The following is a 25,847-nucleotide window of genomic DNA, read 5'->3' as shown; positions in this document are numbered from 1 at the left end:
TTATTTTCTTACTCACACCCTAAACTAAGCGTTAATGCAAACCCTACAGAGCTTCTGAACTTGCCCACCAACTTGCCCACAGCCACAATACATAACGACACAGCCAGATACAGAAAACACCACGCCAACTCGTACTTCCACCGCTTCGCTGCCGAGTTTAAGTTTCACATATCTACTCATTCTTCTTCCAAGTTTTACATCTGAAATTAGTTAATGGATTTTTCTGAGCTTTATATTGGAATTTTTCAAATGAGAGCAACCCCAATCAATTGGCATTTGGAGAGTGTAACAGCCTCTGGTACCACAGCATGCTTTGGAATCACCTACCCTTAAAATACAAGGACATAAAATTCTTGAGTCTCCTGCAATAACTCTTTATATAGAAACCTAAATTGATCATTTTATTTGAAAAAACAACACTCAAACAGGACTTGCATAGACTAGGTACAGGCTGGAGATTAATTTTATCTCCAAAAAGAGCCACTGAAACATTACTTCTGGCTGGAAACATAATGCTCCAACACTGGCAACCTACCTGACCAATTCTACCCAATGTGAAGACCAGCTGGACTAAGAGACAGATCCTGGAGTAACAAAAAGAAGAGAGATAGGCAGCAGGTAAAAATTAGGCTCTGCAAATGTAGGTAATACAACCGTGTTACTTCATGTGCCATACAAGAACTAGGTACATGTATTTTTGGTTCTTTACATCTCACAAGCCCGAGGAGAAAAGATGAGTAAGCTTAAGAAAAACCCCAAAACCAAAACCCAAAACTTAATCGTATTTATATATTAATGCACGTAACCTACTTTCACACATAGTTAATGAGTGCTTTCATGGGATTTGAACCTGAACAATTTTGAGTTTAAAAAAACCACAACTCTTATGACTGCAAGTTTTGTTGCTAATGTAGTTATGTCTGGCGCTCTTACTCCTCACACACGCTTAACTCATGTTTCCCCAGTACATTTTTCAGAGATTAACAAAATGCAATACTTAAAGATGAAATTCTGTGGAAAGGTACTTCTCCACAGAACAATTTACAATATCTTTTAATTAAGCAGTCTTTTTCCCAGTAAAAAATTGCACATTTCCTGTAAACTCATCTTGCGGCCACAGTAGAACAGCAGTTTCTTCAAGAATATGACCTCTTTCCACCCAGAGCAACCCTTCTGAACCTTCATTTCAGATATGGCATATGGTCATCTAAAATATGATGACCAACAACCTAAAAAGCATTCTGGTGTTTTGAAGAGTATTGGATCAATGGCTCATTTCAATTTCATGTCTTTGATTTGTCTTTCACCAGTCTTCCAAAACCGCTTCCCAAGACAAGCAGTGAAAAAAATTATTAGTAGTACATAGGTTCCGTGGTGTCTTTTTGCAGATTCTTGCTGATCTTCCTTCTCTGTGAATTTTATATCTCAGCTCTGCTAGCTCAACCGGAACAGAGAACTGTTTCTTTAAGTCTGTCCACAATCAACACCCATTTAAAAGTTAATCACCAACGTCAAATTCTATTTATTTTTAGTTTACTCTTGTACTTGAGAATGTTGAAGTTGTACTACAAGGGTCACCTAAAATACCATATTACCTAAAAGTCAACGATAATACGACACTGAAGCAGGTTGTGGTTTTTTGGACAGTAGCATACAGACTCCCCATCCCCACCTAGCACAAACATGTAGATTTTATGACAACTTCACAGGGAGCTACAACTGGAAGGAATGCCCAACCATTACAAAAAGCCTGCTACAGACTTACGATAATCCTGCATTTAAGTGATACTGAAAGGTCTGCTCCTACTTTACACACTAAGATGAAATTAATGTCTTTATTATCTGCAAATGATAGGACTTAAAAATAAAAACCCTTTGGAATTAACCACTTGTATGTTTTGTTTACCCTCTCTGACATACAGATATGCACTATAAAAATCTTATGGCAGGTATATTCTTTTTACTTGATGTCACTGGACTCATCACCTCTGGGCGCGATGGCGAAGTTCAAACTGCAGCCGATGGCCGCAGCACGACCTTTCATGAAGCGGGTTCACTGAAAACACAGTCCAGGACAAACCGTTTGCCAGGCCACCTCGCAAACCATGACTGCGCTAATACAGCTCGTCCTCCCCAACGCTCGCTGTCAAACTGCATAGTTTTGACTGCACATGCTGCTGCTGACAGCCGCTGCCAAGAGCGGCCAGCTCTCCCGGCACGGCCGGGCTTTGACACCTCTGGCAATTTCCGAGTTATGTTCTTAGATATCGCATGGGCACAAGGGAACGAGAGAGGGGGAGACAAACCAGTGTTTTTCTTTAATTTATAAGCTAATGCACTTGGGAAACCGTAAGCACCACCTGGAGCCCTGGTCTTGCTGAAAGGCGTTAAGAAGAAGAAGAAAAGTCACCCTGAAGCGCTGGCCCGGTGCAGCGGGCGGCGGCCAACCCCAGCAGCAGCCACAGCGCATCGGTGCGCGGCTCCGAAGGCGTCGCGCAGAGGCAGAGGCGCCGCCGCCGCCGCGGGATGCTGCCCCCCGGCCGAGCGCCTCCCTTCCCGCCGCTGCAAGCTCCCGTTTGCTGGGCTGCTCGTTTACGCCGGGCACTTGGTGGCACTTAAGCTGTTGGGGGCACCTTTTTCCCCAGCGGGTTAAACAGCGCTTCAAGCCTGAAAAAAGCAGCAGTTGAACGCAGAGAAGACGGCGCGGTGGTCCCGGCCGGCGGGCGGGAGCCGCCGCTGTCCGCAGGGCGCTCCGGCAAACTCCGGGGCCGGACGGGCACCCCGGGAGGGCCGTGCAGGGCAGGGCAGGCCCGGCCCGCTCCGCCCCGGCCCGGCGCCGCCGGCAGACGCCCCCTCCGCCGGCCTGCCCTGACCCTGCCGTCCTTAGAAGAAGCCAAGCCCGCTCCTTACGTAACCGTAACGGCCCGCAACGGCCGCCCCCCCCGGGGAGCGCGGCCTCCCGCCGAGTCGCCGTCCGGGGGGCCGGGGCCCGGCCCCGGCGGCCTCCCCGGGAGCCTCCCCGGCAGGCCGCGGGCCGCGCCGCCGCCGCCTCGGCCGTACCTGATGTAGGGGCTGGCGGCCGCCAGGATGTTCTTCTGCACCGGGATCTCCTCCCCCTCCAGCACCAGGTGCGCGTCGCAGAAGCGGCTCTCCTCGCGGAAGGAGCTGAGGGCCCGCAGCAGCCGCGCCGGGTGCTGGGGGTCCGACACAGCGCTCGGCCCCGACATGCTGCCGGGCCCCGCCGAGCCGAGCCGCGCCGAGCCGCGCCGGGCCGGCCGCCTCAATCACTGCCCTCACACCATGGCTGCCAGCCCGCCGCTGACATCATCTCCCTGCGCCGCCCCGCCCCGCCCCGCCCGGCCGCCGGCCTCCGCCTGCCGGGCGGGAGCGGGGGCGGCCCCGCGCACCCCCGGGCCGCGCGGGCGCCCTGGCTCTGCGGCCCGGCGCTGCTGGCGGGCGCCCGCCGGGGCAGGAGGAGGGCGGCGCGGGGCGGGTGCCCGCCGTGGCTGCGGGCCGGGGACCCAGAGCTCAGCATCGCCTGCGAAATGGTCTTCTCTTTCTCCCTCTGGGCTTTAAAACGCGGCTAAAACCAGCCCTTGTTTATTTGTTCTTCCCCTTGCGTGAGCTGGAGGTGAAAACCGTAGGCCTTAGCATGAGAAAAAGTAGGAGGATGAGAATGAAATACGGCGAGACTCGTTTCGATAGTGCCGCTTTCCATAGCTGCCAGCTGGAAATACGCCCTTTTCAGGCAAAACCATTTTCTTCAGGACTGTCGGCAAGTTTTTAGGCCGTATATTTAACGTGCTTAATTGCACATCAAGAGATGACTTGATTCCATCTGCCACCGCTTTCTTTAGCAGCATCCAGTATTTAAGTAGTGAAACTATTTGCACCGAGTGAAAGTGTTTCAAAAGCCGTGATCTACTTTACCGACAATTCAGTCAACGCTGCCGGGAGGGGGCAAACCCAGCAGCTCACCGCGGCCCCTGCGCTGACAGCCAAAAGTGGACTGGGATTTCTTAGGCTGCGGAACACCCGAAAGGACATCACGCTTTCTGCGTTCGAAGAATAAAACTTTCAGAGGGTCTGATCTAGCAAAGCTGTGGTGCGTCGCATGCTTTTATTATTTGCATTTCTTTAAGTCAGTGGTGTCAACCATACGTATCTTGGAAATGTGGACAACTTAAAACCTTAAAACGTTACTTTACAATTCATCCTGATCCAGTTTGAGGGTGTCTCCAAATCATTTGACCACTGGGAAAAAGAATACAGGTATCGGGAAATGTCCCCATAGGAAGGGGAAATGAATGACTTTACAAAGGCAACACGGTCCTTTCCAAGCCGGACACAGTGCTGTTCTGTTCTCCAGACGGAGATTTCAGCTGGGACATCTGCCCATGTAGACCCCAGCGGTCAAGCGCTGCACCCAGCACCTGCTTGTGAAGAGTGGGAATAGCCCCGTTGAAGCCAGTGTTCACAGTTCAGCCCTTGCTCTAGTGCCTTCTGACTGGAGACGGGTCACAGAGAGGAGCACCGTGCTCCGGGTTTGTTGTGCAGTTTTGACCAAGAGTTTTAGAATCAGCAGAGGATGTGTTTCACATCCTGGTACCACACAGGGCCTAAAAACATACTAATCTGCATGTAACACCAGCAACTTTGCATCACTTATTGTTATAACATACCCATTTAAAAATATTAGAAGGCCACTTCTTCTGGCTTGGGTATAATTATCCAGGATGTCAAGTGTAGAACGAGGACGAGCACAATAGATCCAGAGGACACGTCCCCAGCTCTCTTTGAGGGTAATGAAAGCAGAGAGCACTCTGCATCTTGCACTGCTGGTGAAAGATGTATTTGGCTTGTTATTAATACTTCGGTAATTGCATACCCAAGGGAACAGTGGTTTAAATTATTGCGAAAACTGTCATTGAGTGGCCTGGTTATTTAAAAAGAAAAACACTGGTTTGTTTTTGTGCCTCCTGCATAGATTGTTATGTAGGAAAACATAGTTGTATTTCTGGTTTTTAACTCGTCCTAGTAAACAGTGTTTCTGCTTCCTCCTGCTGCATATGTGGGGCAATGGAACAAGGTGTAACAGATAATATCCACTTCCAGAGAACAAATTAATTATTATGCTTTGTTATTTGTTCCATTTAATGAAACCCGTTGATTAAAAAAAACCAAACCAAACCACTCTACCAAGTAGAGGGCCATTTGTAACATCTTTGAAGTAATTACACGTATGCATACCCATGGCCTGATTCTCTTGGTCAGCTATGTTTTTTTCCTTTAATGGAGCTATCTATCCTTACTATTTTTATTGGCAGTCACTGAATCTAGATTTTTTTTAAGCCATTTCAATAACTCCATTAGTTTTACTGGGCTAATTTATGACTTAAATTGGTGCAAAAGAAGAATCAAACCTTTCTGTCCCTCAAGATTTCATTCATAGCAAAGGATGTCAGAGAAGCAAACCAAATGACAGACTCATTACCATGTGCCGTGTTACCACAACAAAAAATCCCCGCAAGCCTTGCAGCCACTTGGCAAAGCGTATATGCATTCCCCATTGCTATTGTCAGCCAGAAATGATAGAGTGTATTACCATATTCAGGGTAAATGTTTCATCAGATTACTATTGCAACTGCTAAAAACATTCTTGAACAAATTTGTGATTAGCCATATGGTTTTATCCATATTGTCTCTGCCACAGGAGGATACTGGGATTGGCAAATCCAGATTTACATCACTGTTTGTCTCTTCAGGTTGACTACAAACTTGATGCTAATCAAATCCTGTGTAATACTGACCAAGCGAATACAGCACACTTTGTTTAAAAAATCATACCCAAGACAAGTTCTTACAATTTATTTTCTGCAGTATTTCTACATGAACATAAACAACATATTTGCTTTCTTGACTGCAAATTGTTTTTATGATGACTATTTCCCTGTCATGTCATCTCTGCCAGTAAGAGTTAGCTCCTCAGAAGTCAAGCAATTCCTGTATCCAAACTCATGATCATCCAAAAACATAACGCTATGAGTTCTACAGAAGAAATTCTGGAGACAAACTCTTAAAAGGAAATCTATAATAATGGTTAGACTTTTGATTCATTACCACCTTGCAATTCCAGAAATATTTGTGGAGACTTGTTAAATCCAAACTTTTTCGGATTAAAAGAAACAACCCCACAGCTGGTGTCTTTTGCCAACATCAGAAGTCAGTCTTCCATTCTAGTACCGGTTCCGTATTACTTAAAAAATGGAATTCAATTTTTTCTTTAGAAGATAAAATTCTCTTAAGTAGTAGTGGTAATATGCCTTGAAAACACTGAAGATTACTATTACTGCAAACACACCTTACTGAAGTGTTTATTTCCATTTTTTGGAATATATAAACATTTGAATGCCCAAACCTGCATATTTTAACTCTAGATCTGACCACAGTGACTTTTTACATTAAAAATAGCCTGTATATTCTTTATACTTACAAACTGCAAAGGCATAAGCAGAGAAAGGGAGGTATAGATGTTACAGAGCAAACAAGAACTGTGGATGATACTGGTTCAATTCCTGCTCTGCTGTAAACATCTTAAGTAATCACGAACAAGTCACCAAAGCCCAGTTTCTCATGTGATGGGGAGATAGCAAATGACAATGATTTCACTCCGTTTCCTACCTGTAAAACACAGTGAGCAGCAGAGACACTGTGAGAGCGTGTATATAAAAGTGAGAGATACCTGAGTAGTGTGGTGACAGGTACAGACCAGATGAACACCTAAAATGGATGGTTGTGTACCTAGTTTTTTCTCCATCGGTAAAGATGCCTCAACAGTAAAGGTACCTACAATAAGAAAATACAGTTCAAAGAAAAAAAGCTCTCATTTGAAGAAAAATCAATGTCCCAAATCAGAAAACAGAAGTACACTCAGGGATTAGGAAATGCCATTCCCATAACAGAAACCAGTCATGGCATTTGAACTCTCTGTTGAAATGTGCTTTTTGTGACTATGAATGAGAGTTGTGTACTTTTATTAGGAAGCATCTGTTACAGCATCAATAAACCCATGTCAGAACATGGATGTTCCTAAGCAGACAATAAAGCAAATGCTTAGCTATACAACAATAGTTTGTAGTTTTAGCTACTGTGTAGTTCAGATGAGGTCTAAATTAGGTCTTTCACTCTTTCTCCTAAACAAAAAAAATTTGCTGCATGTGTATCTGAGTTCTGCTAGAAATATACTACTCTCGTTCATATACATGCTGTTATTAACAGAGACTATTAGCAATATTAATAAATACTACATTTCTGTTTATCTTTTACACAATGTAATCATCTAATTACATGAAGTACCACGTCAGATATTCTCAAAGAAAACTGATTTAAATACAAAATGCTTAAGATTGAATAGCACTAAAGTATAACTGAATGCTACACCAAACCATATATTCTATGTCAAGTTACTTGTTTTTGTCAACATAAAAGGGAAAAATACACTATGAAATTATTAGCAAAGCAGGTTTTTCTAGGTTCTAAATTAGAAAGTTGTAGCACCTCAATGTAATACTTTGGTTATGGTGGAGTTGAAGAAATTATGCACCAAGAGAATGCATTGCTATGACTTATTAGTATCATAGCAGATAGTTTAACGTGAAGTTTTCTGTTGGGAGACAACTTTCATTGTGAGATGCAGTCTTGAAACAGTCCATGAAAGTTACATGACCAGCAGATATATGTGACTTATCCCATGCATCACCCTATAAATACAGTATTTCATTTGGGCAGAAAGCTATATTCTACTCAAATAAAACATTTCTTGTTATCTTTGTCTCCTATTCCCTGCCCCACGAGTTGTATACAACATCAGCACTTAATACTGATCATTCTTCTTTTGGAATAGTTATGTACCAGTCGTGCATATAATTATTTGTAATAAAAGTTATTGCTATCTCTTATGAGAGATTACATACAGTTATTTGAAGAGATTATATTTAGTCATTTCTTGTCACAAGATAAGGCTGTTCCTGAATTCAGTTATCCCACATTCAGCAGAAGGTTGTCTCAGTCTATGTAATAGGATAAATAGCATTTTACTCAATCTCAGTCTTCAAATCTTTCTCCGGTATAAAGATTCCATGCAGATCCAGATGCATTTTTACATCTACCGTGGCTCGGCCCAATTCTTTGAATGTTTTAGCATCCAAGACAAGAAGGAAGGGTGCTTGCTTTGGATCAGACATCACAACACAGGTCAGAACAATGCCTGTGACACACAAATGAAGAATTAGAAGCACATACTAGTTACACCAAGCAGAAAAGATAACACTGTCAGGAAACAATTCTTCTTTCCTAAGAATTTTAGGACACAAACTGAAAGTGCTTACTAGATCAAGAAGTCTACTGAGAATGCTAAAGAACTAATGAATGCTTCTCTTGTGTGCTTTTTTCTGGTTTGCCTGCAGTTCATTGGGAAGGAAAAAAGCCAACCAGCACTGAATTGTGTGCCTGGCAGTTTTGGGACTCATCCTTTCAGCTATTTGCCATTTGTCTTCGGAAGAAGTCACCTGAGAACAGAACTGGATCGAGATTACAGAGATACTTGCAGTGCCACTTCATGTTCTCATCTGTAACAGCACTGATTTCCCGGAGCTTCAGCTGCTCCGAACTATTGATAAATACAGCTCCAAGTGGCTCTCTGGAAAGTCCTAAGCATTGATTTTATTGTTTATGGCTACCTTGGGACATTACACAAGCTCATTTTGGTCTATGATTGCTTTGGGTTTTTGTCTGCAGGAGTAAAATGGCTGGTGCTAATTTTAATCTCACAGTGGAAGCATCAACCTAGCTTTCTTGGCTAAGAACAATGAAACTTGTAAGACTTAATGCAAAGCTCATGTAACCCCAGCTTTCACAATGTTGTCATTATTTTACCATCATCCTCTTCTCTTGCATCAGGACTGGGAACGAAAATGGGCTCAGATGGCCAGCAGTGGTCTTCTGCCCAGTGGAGCATTTCCTTTGTCTGGATATTAAATTTTACAACCTAAATTGTTGTGACCAGAAAAGAAAAATGTCAGTGACCCAGAGAGGGGTTTATTCCAAAGGTACAACATGAACAGACTGCTGGCCTGGGGGACCAATGCTAAGATTTAAGGAGCAGCAAGGCATGTGTCATCACGAGAAGGAAAAACCTGGAAAATATTGAACTTCGGAGTCACATTTAGTGGCTGCATAATCAGACAATGTTCTTTTAATTTCACTTCATTAGATTACAATTGTACCTTTCATTTATGGGCTTTAAGTATTTTACAAATACTAACAGATCATGAGAGAACCTTCACTATAAATAATGCCCTCGCTATACAGAGGAAGAGTCCAAGGCCCAGAACATTCAAGTGACTTGCACCAAATCACTTCAATTCTGTAGTAAAGAAAGAAACAGGATTTAAACCTTCCGTTTTCTAATCCTGTGAATTATTTTCCTTTTATTGTGACCTCAATATTTCTCAAGGTCTTCTCTTGTTAAGTAGGGTATATGTGCCAGAAAAAAAGCTATTAATAGTGATGTGTAAAGATTAAACCAATGGAGCAAGAATTCCAAAAAGATACTGGTATTTACTGAAGGAACAGAGTACAGATTTTCATCTCATTTTTTTTTAATGGGTCAAGTGCCTGACCAAACCAATTGCCGGTGGGGATGCATGGCATTTTCAGTTCAATTCTATTAAGGCCTTTTCTCTACCCATACAGATGCAGTTATATTCTATTCCCTTTTGACCTTTAGTCAAAAAATATGTTTACACAAGAATGAAACTATTCAAATTATTGGAGGAAGAATTTGGAAGAATTCTCCCTTCTAACCAAGATGACAGCAGTTTTGCTGACAGACTTTACCTAAGGATTATACATGGTGGTGGTTGTGCTTGCATTCATTAAAGAGCAGCTGATGTGAAAAAAAAATAACTTCTAACAGCATTTTTTTATTATATTTAAGTCAAGCAGGGATTATCTACACTGGAAATCACAAACTTGCAGATTTGTTTGAGCTACTGTCAGATGTGCTGCAATAAATTTTCTTGCATCATGCAGAAATCCGGCTTTATTTTGTAATCAGTTGTGGCAATTATATACAAGACCCAACAGTAAACTCAATTTGCGCTGCCTTATAGTCACAGAACAAGAATTACAAAGAGTGAGTTTGTCTCTACAATACTCTAACCTTCAACTATTAATACTTTTCATCTTAATCTATTTGTAGTCTCAGCTGTCTCCTGAAAAGCTGGCAACATGCATACACAAATAAAGCATTTGCTACCCTCTAATACAGAATTAGCTAGCAAAAGATAAAGCTTTCTGAAAAATTAGATATTGTTTTAATATTTTTAATTGATTAGATACTGTTGCAGTAACTTTTTTTTTTTTAGTTAGGTTTCCTAAAGGAAAAGAAGTATTACAGATATATGTCTGTCTAGAACTTCTTTTTCCTACTCTCTCCTTTGTAGCTCTTGGCACATTACAGTTGTTCAGCCCAACGTAGCAGAAAAGTGAGGGTCTCAGTAACTACTGTGTTCAAAAGACTTTGTGGAAATGTAAAGCTGGATGAAGAAGCTGAGTTTATTAATACTTTATGAGGGAAATGGTACAACATGAGCTTACCCTTATAAGTATTTAGGCATTTCGTGTTTCTTTGCATGTGAATGACCCATCAATGGGAAAAGTTTTGACAGAAACACACTATTGAATACTCAAGAATCCAATCTCAAGTCACATCTGTAAGAAAGCATTTGCTCTGCTGCCTATGGAACTACATGTTTTTAACAGCTGAAAATAATGATGTTCCAGATTTTGAACTAGTAAGATGAAGATATATCGTTTCCATAGTTTGGCCCAGTGAGGCTGTTTTAATCATACAAGTAAGCTAACATATAAGTCCAACTCACCATCTCCCTGCTTTCAGGTGCTGAGGTTTATGAACAAAGTACCCAACTGCAGTGTTGTCATTCAGAAGCTTTGACTTGGTGTTGAAAAAAAAAGTTCAGTTTCTGGTCTCAGAACCACACACATTGAATTTGCATGTATGAATGCAGATTAGGCTATATTTTGGGCTAAACTAGTGAAGCACGGTCTACTTATAACTGCTTAAATTTGATTTGTGTTCTATAAATACAGTTTCTGACTTTGCAAAAGTTGATTATACCTTTGTAGGAACTGGACTCCGCTGGACTTCTGTTGCAAATATGTACTTGTATTGTTTGCCATTATAGTTGTAGTTGATGCGAGGCAGTTCTATCCCTGGGTAAAATAAAGTTCAAGACTTAGGAACAAGAGAAGAAAAATAACTCAAATGTACATTTACATATGCCAATCTTCGGGAAGTTTTGCCCTGTGAAAAACCTTGACACTATTTAAAACAGGTGTTGCATAGATTTTGTATGTCTGAATTTGTAACAAGCTGAAGATGGATATTAACACAGCATAATTAAGCCAGGGTTGTTAGTTCAAAAATGACAACTTTTCATTCTTAGGGATTCATTATACTTGAACTTATGAGGGTTGGTTTTTTTTTTCCCTCTCCTCATAAATACATAGGTTGTGAACATCTGAGATATAATTGGAGGCTACCATTCTAAGAAACTACTTTCACTTTAGATAAATACATACTGTTTAGATATTCCTGTTATTATCCCCCGAGAAAAGTTTAAAAATCCACTTTCAAAGGCAATCTTTATAAAATACAGCAATAACCAAAGTTACTATTTATAACAGACCTATTTAACTAAAATTACTCTTGTAACAGGTAGATTTGCAAGCCATATTAATAGTTGTAAGATCAGACTTGGGATCCTATATTAATATAAAACTGATGTAACTTCAGACATTTAAAGGATTTCACTCCTGATAAATATATATATCTGAGAGGTTCAGGGTCATCTATTACTAGATAGACCTAGAGAAGGGAGGTAAAGAAGAGAAAGATATTGTCAATATCTACACTAAACATATTAATTAAAAGTTTTTTTTCTCTTAGCTTTATAAAGACCTTTCTTACATACATGAACAGCTATTAGGCACTATTAGAATGCACCTATGTGTGTAAGAGAACGTATTTGAGATTTGCATAATGGATATGTCTCACCTTCACACAGTATTTCAGGTTGGCAATAGATGCTGCCATCTTTCTCTCTCACAGCAGTTGCGGTAGATGGAAGTGTCACTAAATTAGAACCTACTTCGGCATCCTGAAAGAGACATATGCTGAAAAAGTGATGTGTCTCCAAGAATACGCTTCTAATTTAGCTCTTTCATTTGGTTTGATATTAATATAGGCAATTTTGGGATTAAACAAATAATCCAGCTTCAGGAAGTTCCTTCTTATGGTGTTTATCTTGTAACATTAGAGTCTGACCTTTTAATTAGGAATCTTGTTATACTCAGAGAATTTTAATACATCATAGAGTAGTAATTTTGAATCACATCAAGCCTTCAGAAAGGTTTAGATAGACATGGCTATGTTCCAGAAGCACAATAAATGGATTATATAGTTTGTGAATTTAATTGATGATGATGGGTTTCAAGGAATTAGGTATCAAATTCCCACTAAAAGTCACTAAAAAGGTTAGGTTTTTTGCACCTGCTATAAATCAAGTGCAAAAATAGGTGTAATGCACTCTTGTTTTTAATATGCTATTGCTGAATTCTTAAGATTGCAGGGTAGTTTGGAGAGCTGGTATGATCCAACACGTCCTTTGTCATTGCTGCATAACTGTTTTTGAGACGTGAACAAAGCAGCCAGATTCTAGGATGTAGAAAGAAAAAGTATTATCCATTCCAAATATATCAGGCAGAAACTTGCTCAAATTGCTGGGCAGTATAAAATCTTCTCTGCAATCAATGATGTAAAATGATGTTTTAAATTAAACTGAAAGATAAAATCTTTCCTCTTCCTCATAAATCTTACACTTAAATGAAATCTTCTAATTTTATTAAAACCATTGCAACAGTTGGGAGCCTGCATATATTATATACAGGCTTCCAGTAAAGTGGAAGAAACAGATTGTGCAAAACCTCATGCATGCCCTTCCAGTCAACAGCCAAGTTGATATATCTGCTCGTATTTGATAGCATTTGACAAATAATCTCACTGGCAAGGAAATTACATATACTCAATAGCCTGTTCTCCATAATGGATGGTATCAGAACCTAGATTCACGTAACTGTCCAGCTGCTCATTACCATTTCTCACAATACAGATGCAAAACAAAACTCCTGCACGCTTTGTGTGTATGTTATTTTTAAAGAACCAGAAATTTGCACATAAGGGCTGGCAACTAATAATTCACCCATTATTCACGCTGATGTATTTTGAATTACTGATCAAAGAACAGATTAAAAAGCCATTTTCTTTCTACCTTGTCATACTGCAGAGGAACAACAAATCGTTTGCAGGTTGGTATGGAGGTAAGCTTGCTGTTCTCTTCAAAGTCTTTATTCAGGTTTTTTAAGTAGAACATACCATATAAGCTATCATCTGTATAGGCAATAATATCAAAAACAATGTGGCCATCCTCTTCATAGGCATTTATATGGTGAAAAAGCACCATAGCATCGGTATAAAACTTGGTGGATACTTCTTTTTTCGTCTCCTTGTCTACAAAGTGAAACCAAGTCTGAAAGACAGGAAACATTATTTAAAACTGTTAATGATCAGCAAATAGTTATTTAGGAAACTGTTTTCTAATGGTAGCCATCAACATTCCAACGTATTGTCTGTTTCTACTGAAGCATATTAAAAGCTCAGGATTTGCTGCTAGGAGACAAGAGGTTCCAATCTGAAGACCAAAAAATGCAGGAGTAAAATGAGTGTGGAAGTGCTTTAAACTCCTTTTACTGTTGCAAATTACTATGTGGGCTAGGCTGAGGTTTGAAGTTTTTCTGCAAAATCTGGAAAATCCCCTGCTCTATTTTTAAGTTAAATGAATCTGCCTTAGTCCAGAGTCTCTGCAGTGCTCTGGGCTGGTGCCCTCTACCCCAGCATGCCCCACTTATTGATGGCCAGAGCATGTGGAAATAAGGTCCTCAGAAAACAGGTTTTTTCCATAGTTGCCACAGTGAAAGACTCTCCTTCTGTGGGATGCAGGCTTTTCCACCAGTCTGGCTGGCTTTCCTATCTGATGCAGTGGATCTAGAGCAGAGCTCATCCACAATGCACAGCATTTTGTTTGGACCAGGAGCAACTGTATGTGACTGGGACGCTAGTGCAGTTTTGAATTTCTCTGCTGCTAGCAGAGAAATATTTCTAACAATGCCAAACTATCCTCTTTCTCAAGCACTTCAGCATCAGATATTTATTAGTGAAATTTCTGGAGATGGGAGATAGTATTCAAAAAAATACAACTTCTAAAAAAAATGTGCAACATGAAAGTCAAGGGTTGAAAAAAAAAAAAAGAGGGATTACTGAAATTAATGAACCAGATGAAAAACAGAACAGTGTGGAAGAGGTCACTGGCCTGGCTGACTCCATTGCTCCGCATTAGGAAAAATACCTTCTCTTCCTTATGATAGGCAAGGCAGGAAGCCCAGTTCACACCTCGGATGTAAGCAGTTGCCATTTTGACAATATCCAGTTTGAATGGCTGCTCTATGAAGACAATGTAATTTTCTGTGATTCCAAAGCTATGGTAGTAGCTTGGGTGGAGCAGAGAGCGAGAAGGGATGGAGCATACCACTTCCAGATGTTTAAAACAAGATTTCTTCTTTTCTTTTTCTGAACATAAATGATAAAAAAAAAAATTATATTTATAATAAATTCAAATCCAATCTTGTCCTTGGATTTCTCTCATGTATGACGTAGGAAAGAACACGTTCCTCTCAGTTTTATTTGCATTTTCCTGTTAAGAAAGTGGTTTGTTTCCTCCTGCAGAATTAACACAGAAGTCTGCATCTGAGTGAAGCAACACAGTAATATCATAATGCTGGATCCATTTAGACAGACCCTCCTCGCCTTAGTATTTTATTCCACTGGTTACTGTCTTCAGAAGTTCCAGCACAGAGGAGAAAGATGTTCAATTAAATCGGCACCTTTACAAGGGGGTTCAAATGCCCCCATATTTTTGAACTTCTAAGGAGATGTTCCTGTTTGATCTATACTGACTTTGTCTGAGCCCCAGCTAGAAATTACAAACTTATCTTTCAGCTGTGGAAGGCTTCTTGATTGTTCAACCAAGAGGACAGACACCACATTAGCAGCTGATTTTAAACAACACCAAAAAAAAAGATTGTCTTGAAGGAAAAAGAGCAAGTGATTTGCTCTGTGAACAAAGGATAATATTTCAGCAAGGCCTAGTGTAGGCCAGGTTAGAGAGGAATTAATTCTATAATAGGTATTATTTGGTATTATGCTTCCCTATAGTCACAGTATCAGCATTTTAAGAGTGTTTTCATTTATGAAGAAAATTAAAATTCACAACTTCAAATTATATATACTGCCCTATAGATAAAATTGTTTCCATTCATCCTCCCTCTACACATCACAATACAGGGAATGCAAATTCTTCTAAAAGAGTTAGTTCACTCTAGTAATATTCAAAGAAGAATTCTTCTACAAGCAAATTCTTCTAAAAGCAAGATTCTTCATACTGAAATACCCTGTTTACACAGTATTCAAGATGAACCCTTGTGATAGCACATGCCCAGACAGGCTAAGCAGTTAACATTAAGTTCACAATAAGTTAAAATTAAGAAAATGAATGCCATCAGTTTCTAGAAGAGCTGTATCACCACCCCTTAACCTCAGAAGAAAAGAAATTGCTAACAAGTTTCTAGAAAATACTGATAAAAGACATATCTTACCTGGCACAGAGGGAGGAATCTTAAATAGAATGTATTTTGTCTTCCCTTTATCAACTATTGAAGTACCCATGTTGAGAACATTTCCAGCACTGTCATAGTGCGGGTGAGAAGTTGCCACATTTACAGCTACGTATTTGCTGTAGTCAACCTGGAAAATGATACAATAGGAGATTTTAGAGATGTGTAAGAGAATTAAAACTGATCTCAGCTAACACCACAAGTCCACCAGCTTTTTAGCACTGGCAGCCTTTTATTGGTACCCCATTTTCAAAAGGCCTTGGAATTTAAACAATTAAGCCAAATGACTTATGTAGGTACTCAAATGATTTCCTAATTCAAGGCTAAAACAAGTTACAGAATCTGAATTACGTTCACCTCTCCCTGGCAGCCACGTAACACAACGGGGGGATTGGCTAAAGAAGTTACTCTGCTAATGCCCATTTCATCCTGAAAGCAGTTTATTTAATAGAGCTATGAGTCTAGCAGTCTTCTGGAGCAAAAAGTTTTCTATTTTATTTAAAGCTTGGAAATTGTATGGAAATTGTACTGCATTCTAGAAAAAGCTCATTGTATATTTCAATACATCAAGATTTCATTTTAATAATTAAGTAATATCTTGCATAAGGTACTTAAAGAGTAGTCATATAACTGACCTACTGAACTGTTAATTATGTAAATCACTGGGTAGCTACAGATGCGAATAATGGAAATCATCCAAAATAATCACGTCATAAGCATGATACGTCGTATTGTTCCTGCAGCCTTGCTAGATTATGTACAAATGAAATTGCTCAAAGCCCAGCTTTTCCCAAACTACCTGGGATTTAATTTTGAACTCATGAGTTCTTAAAGGACCTGGTATCTCACTATTTCACTTTACCATGATTTCAAAAGTAAGGGAATAGTAGAAGAAGAGTATCTTTCCAATTTTGTGTCCTGCACATGTTAAAGGATCCCTGTGAGTCAGCCTGAAACTTTATTCATTAGCAGATGAGGAACCAGAATGACAGACAGTCCTTTATACCTTCTCTAATGTCTCCAGCGTCTGTGGATTAATTTTCCTGATGAAGTTAGTCTCACTGGTAGCATAAAAGTCATCCCCAGTTTTCATGATGTTGATCAGGCAGTTGTCTGTGAACTCAGGAATGGTGTGAGACAAATATGAGAATGCCCTGTACAGAAGGAAATTCTGTATCGGTTCATTAGAGCAGCAGAAGCGGTACTAGCTTTCACCTGGTGCAAAGCAGAAGCCACCCGAGCAGTGCGGGCTGTGCACAGCGGCAGGGTCACGGAGCTGGCTCTGTCTCTCCCCTGCCGAGCACTCTTCTGACCGCTCCTGCACTGCCTCGTGGGAAGGGTGGAAAAGCGGAGGAGAGGGACTTCTTCAACGCCCCTGGCCTGGGCGAGGGTTAAGGATGTGCGTGCAACTGTTTTTCCATACGCAAATGGGCAGCCGAGTCCAGTCCTGCTATCAGCTGTAGCACATGCACTGGTTTATCAGGGTGGGCTAATTACACGCTCTTCTGTGCATACCTTGTGAGAATTTGGCCTCACAGTTTCTACCTAAAAGCTGGTAGGTTTTTCAGGGTATGCCTTCATAAAATAGATGGGTTCATATACTCCCTGATGCAATATTTTTGTTCCCAGTGTTATCCCATATCACAATTACGATTTCAAAGAACATCCAACTTCACATGTGGGCTTGACAGTTTTCCTTATTAGTGTAGGATCTTACCATACTCACTTGAAGCCAAGACAAATTTGCTTACATCCCTTTTGAACTTAAAATGCCAGTGTTACCCTATGTGCTGGAAGAGGGAAGAAAAGCATCTTATCTCAGGGTAACAACTTACAATGTATCCACTATTTTGCAATAACTATCCATGCGTGTGCTCTTACCAAGTATCAAATTCAAGGTCATTAGCGGTAGTTCAGGCAGGAAGAAGAGATGGGTAAGCTACCTGCATTTGTCAGGGAATATCCACAGCCAATTTTACAAGACAGGTGATAACATGAGGGCTTACACCTTGCCTCTCAATATACAGCCTATCATCCTTTTGAACGGTATGAAAGCAGCTACTGCAGTGATCTCAAGCGGTTCTGATTTTGAACATAAGACTAGCTCAGGCCTATGGGTGCGGTCCTTCAAAGTGCTGCACGTGACTCAATAAACAATGGAAATATTTCATCACTTTCTTTTTTTTTGTAAAAGTGGTCTTTAATCCCGAAGTTTTTATGTTTTTTTATAAAGTGATTGATGCTTCTCTTCTTTTTGTTGAATAAACTTTTCATTAATTCCTTCCCCATTTCTCCATCTTTTCCTTTCTTGCTGCTTTTCCCCTTACAGTATCATTTTTATAAATGTCTGTGAAACACTTGAAAAAGAAAATATTTGTTTTTTCATAATTACAGCAAAATCTACTTGCAATAGTGAATAAGACAGCCAATATTGCTGATAAAATGAATTTAAACTATTTGCCTTAGAATAACCCATAGACAGTACAGTGCTGGATGTACCTCTTGGCCTTTTCAATATATAGCAATTGTAAATTTACAAAACAAATTTTATATTTGTAAATATGTGTCAAGGGTAAACAGAAAGACATTGGTGCTGGAGAGAGAAGTAGATAGAAGAATCTTGTTGGAAAAAGCATTGCTTACTTGGCAAATATGTTTTTGCATGGATCTGGATAAGCCATAGTTCCAAACTCAGACACCACGATTCGGTTTGCTTCTACATTGCAGTTGTATGTGTCACTTCGGAGATACTTACTTCTGTAGTAAACTTCACCTGACAAAGGCCAAACAGGTTTCGATCACATTTCATACTGAGTTCTTTAGAAAATCAGCATAGGTGAAGTCAGAGAAAGAGTTTCTCAAGCAGATGTCCTTTACCTAAGAGAAGTTTGCAATGAAATCAACAATGCCCCTAACTCCCTGTTTTGTTATTTTGTTAAGGATGTAGAGCTGCACAGGCAAGGAGATCCTGCAGTTGCATTAAATGCCTCCAATCACAGAAAGAGAAACTAAAAAGTAAGCACCAGGAATGGAGGATGACAGGAGCAAACCCCAGTTCTTTTACAGATACATATTTTTTGCAGCAAGAATCTAGGTGTAAAACATCCTGCCTCGCACTGTAAAACAGCTGAACTGATAAAAAATGCTTTAGCTGAAAATAAAAAATGAAATTGTTTTGGACAGAGGAGCTGCCTGTTTTCCCTCCGTAAGGATGACAAGTAGGGGGACTGCTTGTAGGGGTGTCAAGTGTACATAAGTGAGGTTTGATATGTGATGTGACACAGTGGCCCAGTTTCTCTCCTGGCAGCTGTTATAGCTGCAACCAAATCCCAAAAGGGGAATGTTAGTCTTCCCTGAAACTAGCTTGTTCACCCACAACAGAAAAACCTCCAGATATGACAGTACTTTCAGCTGGTCCAGTTTGAAACAGTGAGGTTCTCTTGCTCTGGGTGGAAGGCAAAGGCTGCCCTGCCGTGACCTGCTCAGAGCTGGTTGCAGGCTCTCCGGCAGTGCAGACGATGCTGAACTTCGGCACGCCAGAAAAAAGGACAACATGCTCTATCTCTGCTAACAGCCCTGCAGAGATACTCCTGCTGCTGCTGTGGGGAGTGGATGGGAGTGTATGTTTGGAGAGACTTTCCCCAAAGCGGTTACCACCTCACCACACTGCCACTCTGCAGAGGAAACCTGCAACATTCTAACACTAATCAAACTCAGAAACAGAATTAGCAACATAAGGCACCAAGATTTGGGTTGTTGAGCTTTTTTTCATCTGATGTGCAACAACTTACCATTTTTAAATGTAAAGCTGTGCAGCAGAGCCAAGCCATCAAACCAGTGGTTATACTTAGTGTCCCCTATTGTGTGCATCCCTGGGCCGTTTCGGAGAAGTATCCCTTGCAGCCAAGTGGGCAACTGACCTATGAACAAAAAGAAGATTCCAGTATCCATTCATTTAGGTGAGGGGCATGTTACAGGACAATTTTCCTAAGGGCATAGGGCTTCATATAGGCAGACGGACTATGGGTGCGTCAAGATTTGTAAGAGCATATAATTATGTTGGAGTTTGGGTTAACTAAAATATGATCTGCTCAAAAATGTGGCACTAGTACTATTCTGCATGAATAGTGCTATATGAGATTACTATAAGAAAATGAGATTGCTGAAATGTTATTTGCTCAATATCAGGCAGTAAATAAAGTTGGACCTTTCTTTCCTGCACTGAAATTTTAAAGTGATACATTTAAACCCTTTTACTCATGCCAGGAAAAGCTAGAGCTTATCAGAACATATTTTATATTTTATAGGTAATATGACTTGCATTAGCCTTCAGTACATTAATTTACACTTTAGGCTAAATGAATTCCAGTAAAAATTTCATTAATTAAATTACACAGCATAATGTAGTGTCATTTTGGGAGTGCTTTTGTGACACTAGTCATAATGTTGGTGTTTTGAACACAAATAAGCAGTAGGAATATTATACTGAAAATATCTAAGCATTGTTGAGGTCTGAATAAGAAATATTCCTCATCAAATCCCTGCAAGAAACATATTACCTACCACACAGAATAACAATTAAAGAATGTCATTAGGGTTAAAGAGCTGAAGGAAAGCATATCACATATGAAATTAAAAGCTTCACTTGCTTCTTCATATGTATGCCTCCTGAGGGAACATTTAAGATCACATACTACTTTTCTGCACAATTTCTGCGCTGAACCAATGTTGCATAAAAAGCTATTCAGAACTTTTAAGTCTCCTTATCATGTAGTTTGTGACCTCACGTCGAATATGTTGACACACTTTCTTATTAATACTCCCCTTACAACAGACAGAAATGTCCTCCTATGGAAATATTCAATTTTGTCAAAGCTGATGCAGTTGCAGAGAGGTAACAATTATTTTGCTGTAAGACTTTCTGAGATCCTAAAGGGACTTTGGGCACTTTCTCAGAGAATATTTCCTGAATTTTGACCTTTTTCGGTAAGGCAGACAGGGACGTTTGCCATTTCTTCAAACGAATGACATTAAGGACACAAGGAAAACCATCCAAAGGCAAAGGAAGGATATGGAGTAAATGTCAGCTTTACCTAAAATATATTCTCTGTCAGGCTAACCAACTGATATTGTATGCCACAATACTCACACAACTTCATTGGGGTTACAGTTTCGGAATACATGAGGAAGATAAAAAATTGTTGACACAATGGATGGATTAATATTAATATTATAATCAAAGAGCCTTGAAAACCAAACCTTACTTGCTTTTCTAATACAAGAACTTCCAATGCAATAATTATAGTACTTTTTTGTATAAGATGAACAAGGTTTAACCTTTAATACAGATAATTGCACAAAACTTGAGTAACTAAAAATAGTTGGTGAGAAGACAGTGAGGAAATCACAAGTTAGCAAAAGAAAAGAATCCTTCAGAGAGAATAGGATTATGAACTTAAGAAAGTATATATTCAAAATAGATACATAATTTTTGTTTGGCTGACTACCGAATATTAATTGCTGAACAAGTTTAGTCTGCTTATGTGCCTAAAATACAAGTGTTTCTCTTCTTGCCACTTCCCTTTCTACAATTTTCTGTTATTTGCCAACAGAAGATTGTAGGGACTGCTATTTCTCCAATGCTATGGGCAACTGCAGTGCAGTGAGTGTAGTCTTCTGTGCTCCTACCCTCCTGCCAATGCCATTTATGATTGTAAATCTGTGCAATGAGCTTGGGCTGCAATAAACCTTTTGCTAACACTGAGTTGGGGCTGACTGCATGTGGTCTTGCTGCAACCAGTCCTTCTTTCCCTACGGTGAAAACGTAATACTTCTGCTGCATATGAGGTCTTCTGGGATTTCAACCCAGTAAAACTATCTATCTTCTGCTTTGGGGCCCATCGTTCAAGAAAAGCAGATATTTCTACAATCCAGTGAACATCTTGCAGTTCCTAGAGCAAAAATTTTGTTTAGAGATTATTCCTCTGTATCAGAATAATGATGGTCAACAAGTTCCAGGACAGGACAATAAAATAATTTCGCTGGAAGAGATAAACAGGGAAAAAAGAGGATCATCTTTTTAAGGCACGGTGGACTTGATGCAGCTTCTGAAACGTCTGGTGTAATTCAGTGTAATTTCTGGCATAATTCCAGTATGAAAAGCATGGAGCAAAGGGTCATCTAGTGAGGTTTTCAGATGAAAATTCATCTGAGTGGGAATTAAGAATTTCTGTAAATTACACTGGGTACCAATCAGCATCCTAAAGTGCTTAAATAGCTTTAAAAATCTGGACCTTGTATCTTTTTTGCTTCAGACTTTTATCTGAAGTGGAAATAATGATACTTTTCTGTACCACACGAGGACATGGAAGTGATACAGTAAAATCTCCAAGTATTTGGAAGTTTATTAACTATCATAGCAACAGAGTCTCATACAATCACATGGCTGTACAGTGTTTAGGAGAGCATGGGTTAAATTACTGCTGACATTAGAAGTGTGGGGTCATATTTAGAGTGTACATATTGAGTAACAAGGAGCCAAAATATTGGCAGAGCTCAGGGCTAGCAAAATATTTAAAGAGGTCAAGGTTCTCTTTAGTTTTCATAATTGATAAATACTGAATCATCATTACCAATGAAGGAATATTTTGTACACATAATTTTATTTACTGAAATATGCAGTCTTTGTTCAAATATACAAATTATGTTCCATAATACAGACCAGGTCTGATAAATGGTTTGTTTGCAAACAACTTCAAATGTTTCAATAATAAGTTTTTATCTTGAGTAAAAAAATTGAAAGGCGTAAAACCACCACAAATTATAACAAAGCACTTTGTCTGACTTGAAACAAAATCTTTTCCAATTCAGCCACCAAACTGTACAACAACAACAAAGTCATGCAAGTTCTAATTGTCGTCTTTTTAGGTGTTGTACTTGGGAAGTGACTTTAAAATTGGTATTAGATGCCTACCATTTCTTGGACTACATATTACAAACAATGCAGCATAGATTTACTAAATAGGGGTTCTCAGCAACAAAACTCTCCTTCAGCTGTAGCAAAACACTCTTCTGTAAAGTAAAAAAAGCAGAAAAAATAATAAATTGATCAAGTGTTCATCCCTAGAGAGCCACTTTAAACTATCTCGCTGAAGGATACTCTGCAGTTTTTACTGGATTAACTTCTGAACCCTCTTTTTAATGGTACACGGTGGCATCCATTACTGCTGCGTTTCTACTCAGAAATACTGTTGTTGAAGAGTCCCAGTTTCAGTGACTCTCTCCAGGAGGCAAGGAAGAGTGTGAGCAGACAGAGGGAGGGGGGGGAAGGGTTACAGAGAGGAGAAACCGAAAGCCTGAGCAGAGCCAGGGAGGGGGTGTCACCAGATGAAATCAGGAGAGTTCGAGAGTTCGTCCCTCACCACCAACTTCAGTGAATCCAGTTCAAACAGACATTTTGCAAAAGTACACAGAAATGCCCAAGAAGGGAGAAAAATCCTACAATCGGAGCACAAATATTATCTGAGTGCAGTCCTTTAAACAAAACTCACTTACGTTTCTCGCTTTCTCAGTTTCCCTTTTCAGTGTTGTCTTGGCTGAACAAGTGTTTCAGTGTTTACGTATTTGAAAACACCAAAGTAACCGCACATATTAGAACAGATTTTCTTTCACTTACCTTGCACCTCAGCTTTTATGGGCTCTGGATGTTCTTCTTTATTTCTACCAAATATCATATCCATCTCTTCCATAATAAACAGTTTCTGTGTCCTCTACCCAGCTGCTCCTGCAGCTGTAGCGGTCCCCTCCTGTCTGGGCTAAGAATAGCTCTTTCCTCTTACATATAAAGATAAGGTCAAAGTGCAATGCGAGCTAGTGGCTGGTGGCTTATAGATTGACAATTTGTAATAGCTGATCTTTAATCCCTAGCACATACACTATAATTCTTGCACATTCTCATTAAAATTAACTCTTTCACTGATTCAAATGAGAAGTAAGAAAAACGTAACGTGCCTGTTTGCTCCTTATGAACCCCTCTGAAGCAGCCAGGCACACCCAGGGAGTCGGGTAGAATAACCCTGAAACATCACCTTCAGCATTTCAGATACAATTTTAGACCCTGCGTAGGGGTGCTTGCCCCAGTTGGCAGGTAGGGAGACAGAAAGAAAAGAAGTCTCTGCCCGCTGTTCTGAATTTGGCTCTTTGGCAGTGACAAACATTTCAGAGCAGAGTGTCATCCTTTTCTTTCAATTCTGTGAAATTTAAACTGGGCTATTCTAGTAATTAACAAAATAACATCACTGAACAGTCATGTGCTCTATTTCTTTATATACAAGCTGTTCCAGAGTAAACTGAGTGGCTGAATTAAACACTTTTTCACAAATAATCACTATAACATATTCTCCCATATGTGACCTGAATCCACTCCGTGAAAGTATGTCAGGAATCATTAAAAATAGGGGGGATTTTTAACTTCATGCTTTTGTTTCTAGCTAAGGTACTTAACTGAGTTCATGTTGTTAATTTTAAAATCCTCTGGGAAAAGAATTATTTCAATATAAAGCATGTGACTGCAGAGCAAATCATAGGCTCCATTGAACATGAAGGATAAAGAGAGTCTTTGCACAATTATATATTATGCAATTTCAGATGACTTTACCCTAAAATCCCTTTTTTTTTCAGCTAAATCACTGATGTTCCCAAAATGTTTTAACGTCACTTTTTAAGGCTGACTGATCATTTCTAAATATACGTACTTACTTTATTTAAAACACAATTTGTGCTACACTTGGCTGCTCTGACACACTTGTTACACACATACACTGCTCCTCTTTTCCTAACCTATCGTCTGTTTGATGGCCTATCTTCACTTTGGGAGAGCAACAAGACAGCATGCCTTTGTCTCTGTTTGGAAAGCACTGACAGAAACAGGTGATAACAAAATAAAAAGCCAGATTACAGAAGAAAATATATGGGCTTTGTTGGAGTCAGTAGTATTAATAAAGAAACAGCAGGATTGAACCAGAAGGCTGTAGGAGATGAAGGGTATCAAAGTCCACATACATACACATACGCAGATATACATACATAAACATACACACACACTATATGCATGTATATGTATATCCGCATATATGTGAGAGAGTGTGTGTGCGCACGCACGTGTATTGAGATGTAGACTTCCCTGTGTACACAAAGCCAAGTAAGGGATTTATCAGCAATGTTAGAGACTGAAAAGGATCTGGCAAAAAAGCAAAGCCATCTAACTCTACTTCCACTAAGCCATGGGGACTTATTCTCTGTCCACGATGTTCTGCTTTGCTTCAGTATGTTCTCTTCAGTGTATCCTCATCCATTTACACGGCCACAGCTCTTAATGCTGCAGTTTTAATTATCTGACCTGTGAGCGATCTAATCTGTAGCAATGCCAAGCAGTTTTCCATAGAGCAAGCAGGCAATAAAAAAGATTAATTCGAACCACATTTGTCCTTCTTCACCACGACTGTTCATCTACTTTAAGATTCAGCCAATATGAGATAATTGGAAACTTTGTTAAAAGTTGTTTGAATGGAAGAACAAGGAGCTGCAGATACCCAGCAACTTTTGAAATCAACCCAAATGTGTTTTGGTAACTAATTTCAGGTGTCTGTGCCTGAAAGTTTTGTCCCAGATTTTGTACAACTTAAATAAGGAGGCCTTGCAAAGTTAATTTTTCCTGCTTGTCAGTGAAAAATACTTTATTTAGCAGTAAACCACTTTTTTTGTTGTTGTTTTCATCATGCTAATGACAGATAAGCGGTTAGTAAGGTATGGAGAGATGAATTTTCTTGCTAACTGTGTAATTTCCCCCTTTTCACATTGAAAAGTAGAAATATCAACGTATTGATTTACAATTATAACGTGGAATTATCTGCAGAAGTAGATGTGGATTAGGTGACTTTTCTAATTTTATTATTTCACAATGTTTCTTCTCCCTTTAT

The 25,847-nt window shown here is 39.8% G+C and overlaps 2 protein-coding genes across 3 annotated transcripts in view; both read right to left on the bottom strand.

The window, feature by feature from the left end:
* GAN (gigaxonin) overlaps positions 1-3,227 on the bottom strand; it is a 28,103-nt gene extending 24,876 nt beyond the window's left edge. Inside the window, exon 1 of one of the 2 annotated variants that reach the window (XM_059824994.1) lies at positions 3,059-3,227. In XM_059824994.1, the coding sequence (XP_059680977.1) occupies positions 3,059-3,227 (169 nt within the window). The remainder of the gene's footprint in view (positions 1-3,058) is intronic. The other variant, XM_059824993.1, reaches the window with a different exon arrangement.
* Positions 3,228-5,816: 2,589 nt separating this feature from the next.
* BCO1 (beta-carotene oxygenase 1) lies at positions 5,817-23,646 on the bottom strand. Its single transcript, XM_009811026.2, has 11 exons — positions 23,546-23,646; positions 19,662-19,790; positions 18,514-18,643; positions 16,877-17,024; positions 15,853-16,000; positions 14,547-14,767; positions 13,413-13,670; positions 12,140-12,242; positions 11,201-11,295; positions 8,935-9,046; positions 5,817-8,266 (listed from the first exon to the last, which is right to left on the bottom strand). Exons 1-11 carry the CDS (start codon positions 23,616-23,618, stop codon positions 8,094-8,096), a joined length of 1,590 nt encoding a protein of 529 aa, XP_009809328.2. The 5' UTR covers positions 23,619-23,646; the 3' UTR covers positions 5,817-8,093.
* Between the last annotated feature and the right edge of the window lie 2,201 nt (positions 23,647-25,847).

The sequence above is a fragment of the Gavia stellata genome, chromosome 15 (genome assembly GCF_030936135.1).
Source record: "Gavia stellata isolate bGavSte3 chromosome 15, bGavSte3.hap2, whole genome shotgun sequence".
NCBI classification, from domain to species: Eukaryota; Metazoa; Chordata; class Aves; order Gaviiformes; family Gaviidae; genus Gavia; species Gavia stellata.
Note: the sequence above shows the minus strand (reverse complement) of the source record. Positions and strands in the feature narration are given on the sequence as shown.

What these genes read in the sequence shown, in the direction of transcription:
- BCO1 (XM_009811026.2), bottom strand. Translation starts at nt 23,618, where the DNA reads ATGGAAGAGATGGATATGATATTTGGTAGAAATAAAGAAGAACATCCA. An exon ending in GATTCCTCCCTCTGTGCCAG is followed by an intron (nt 14,768 to 15,852) that starts GTAAGATATGTC and finishes ATTTATGTTCAG; the next exon opens with AAAAAGAAAAGAAGAAATCT. An exon ending in GGAGTCCAGTTCCTACAAAG is followed by an intron (nt 9,047 to 11,200) that starts GTATAATCAACT and finishes ACAACAATTTAG; the next exon opens with GTTGTAAAATTTAATATCCA.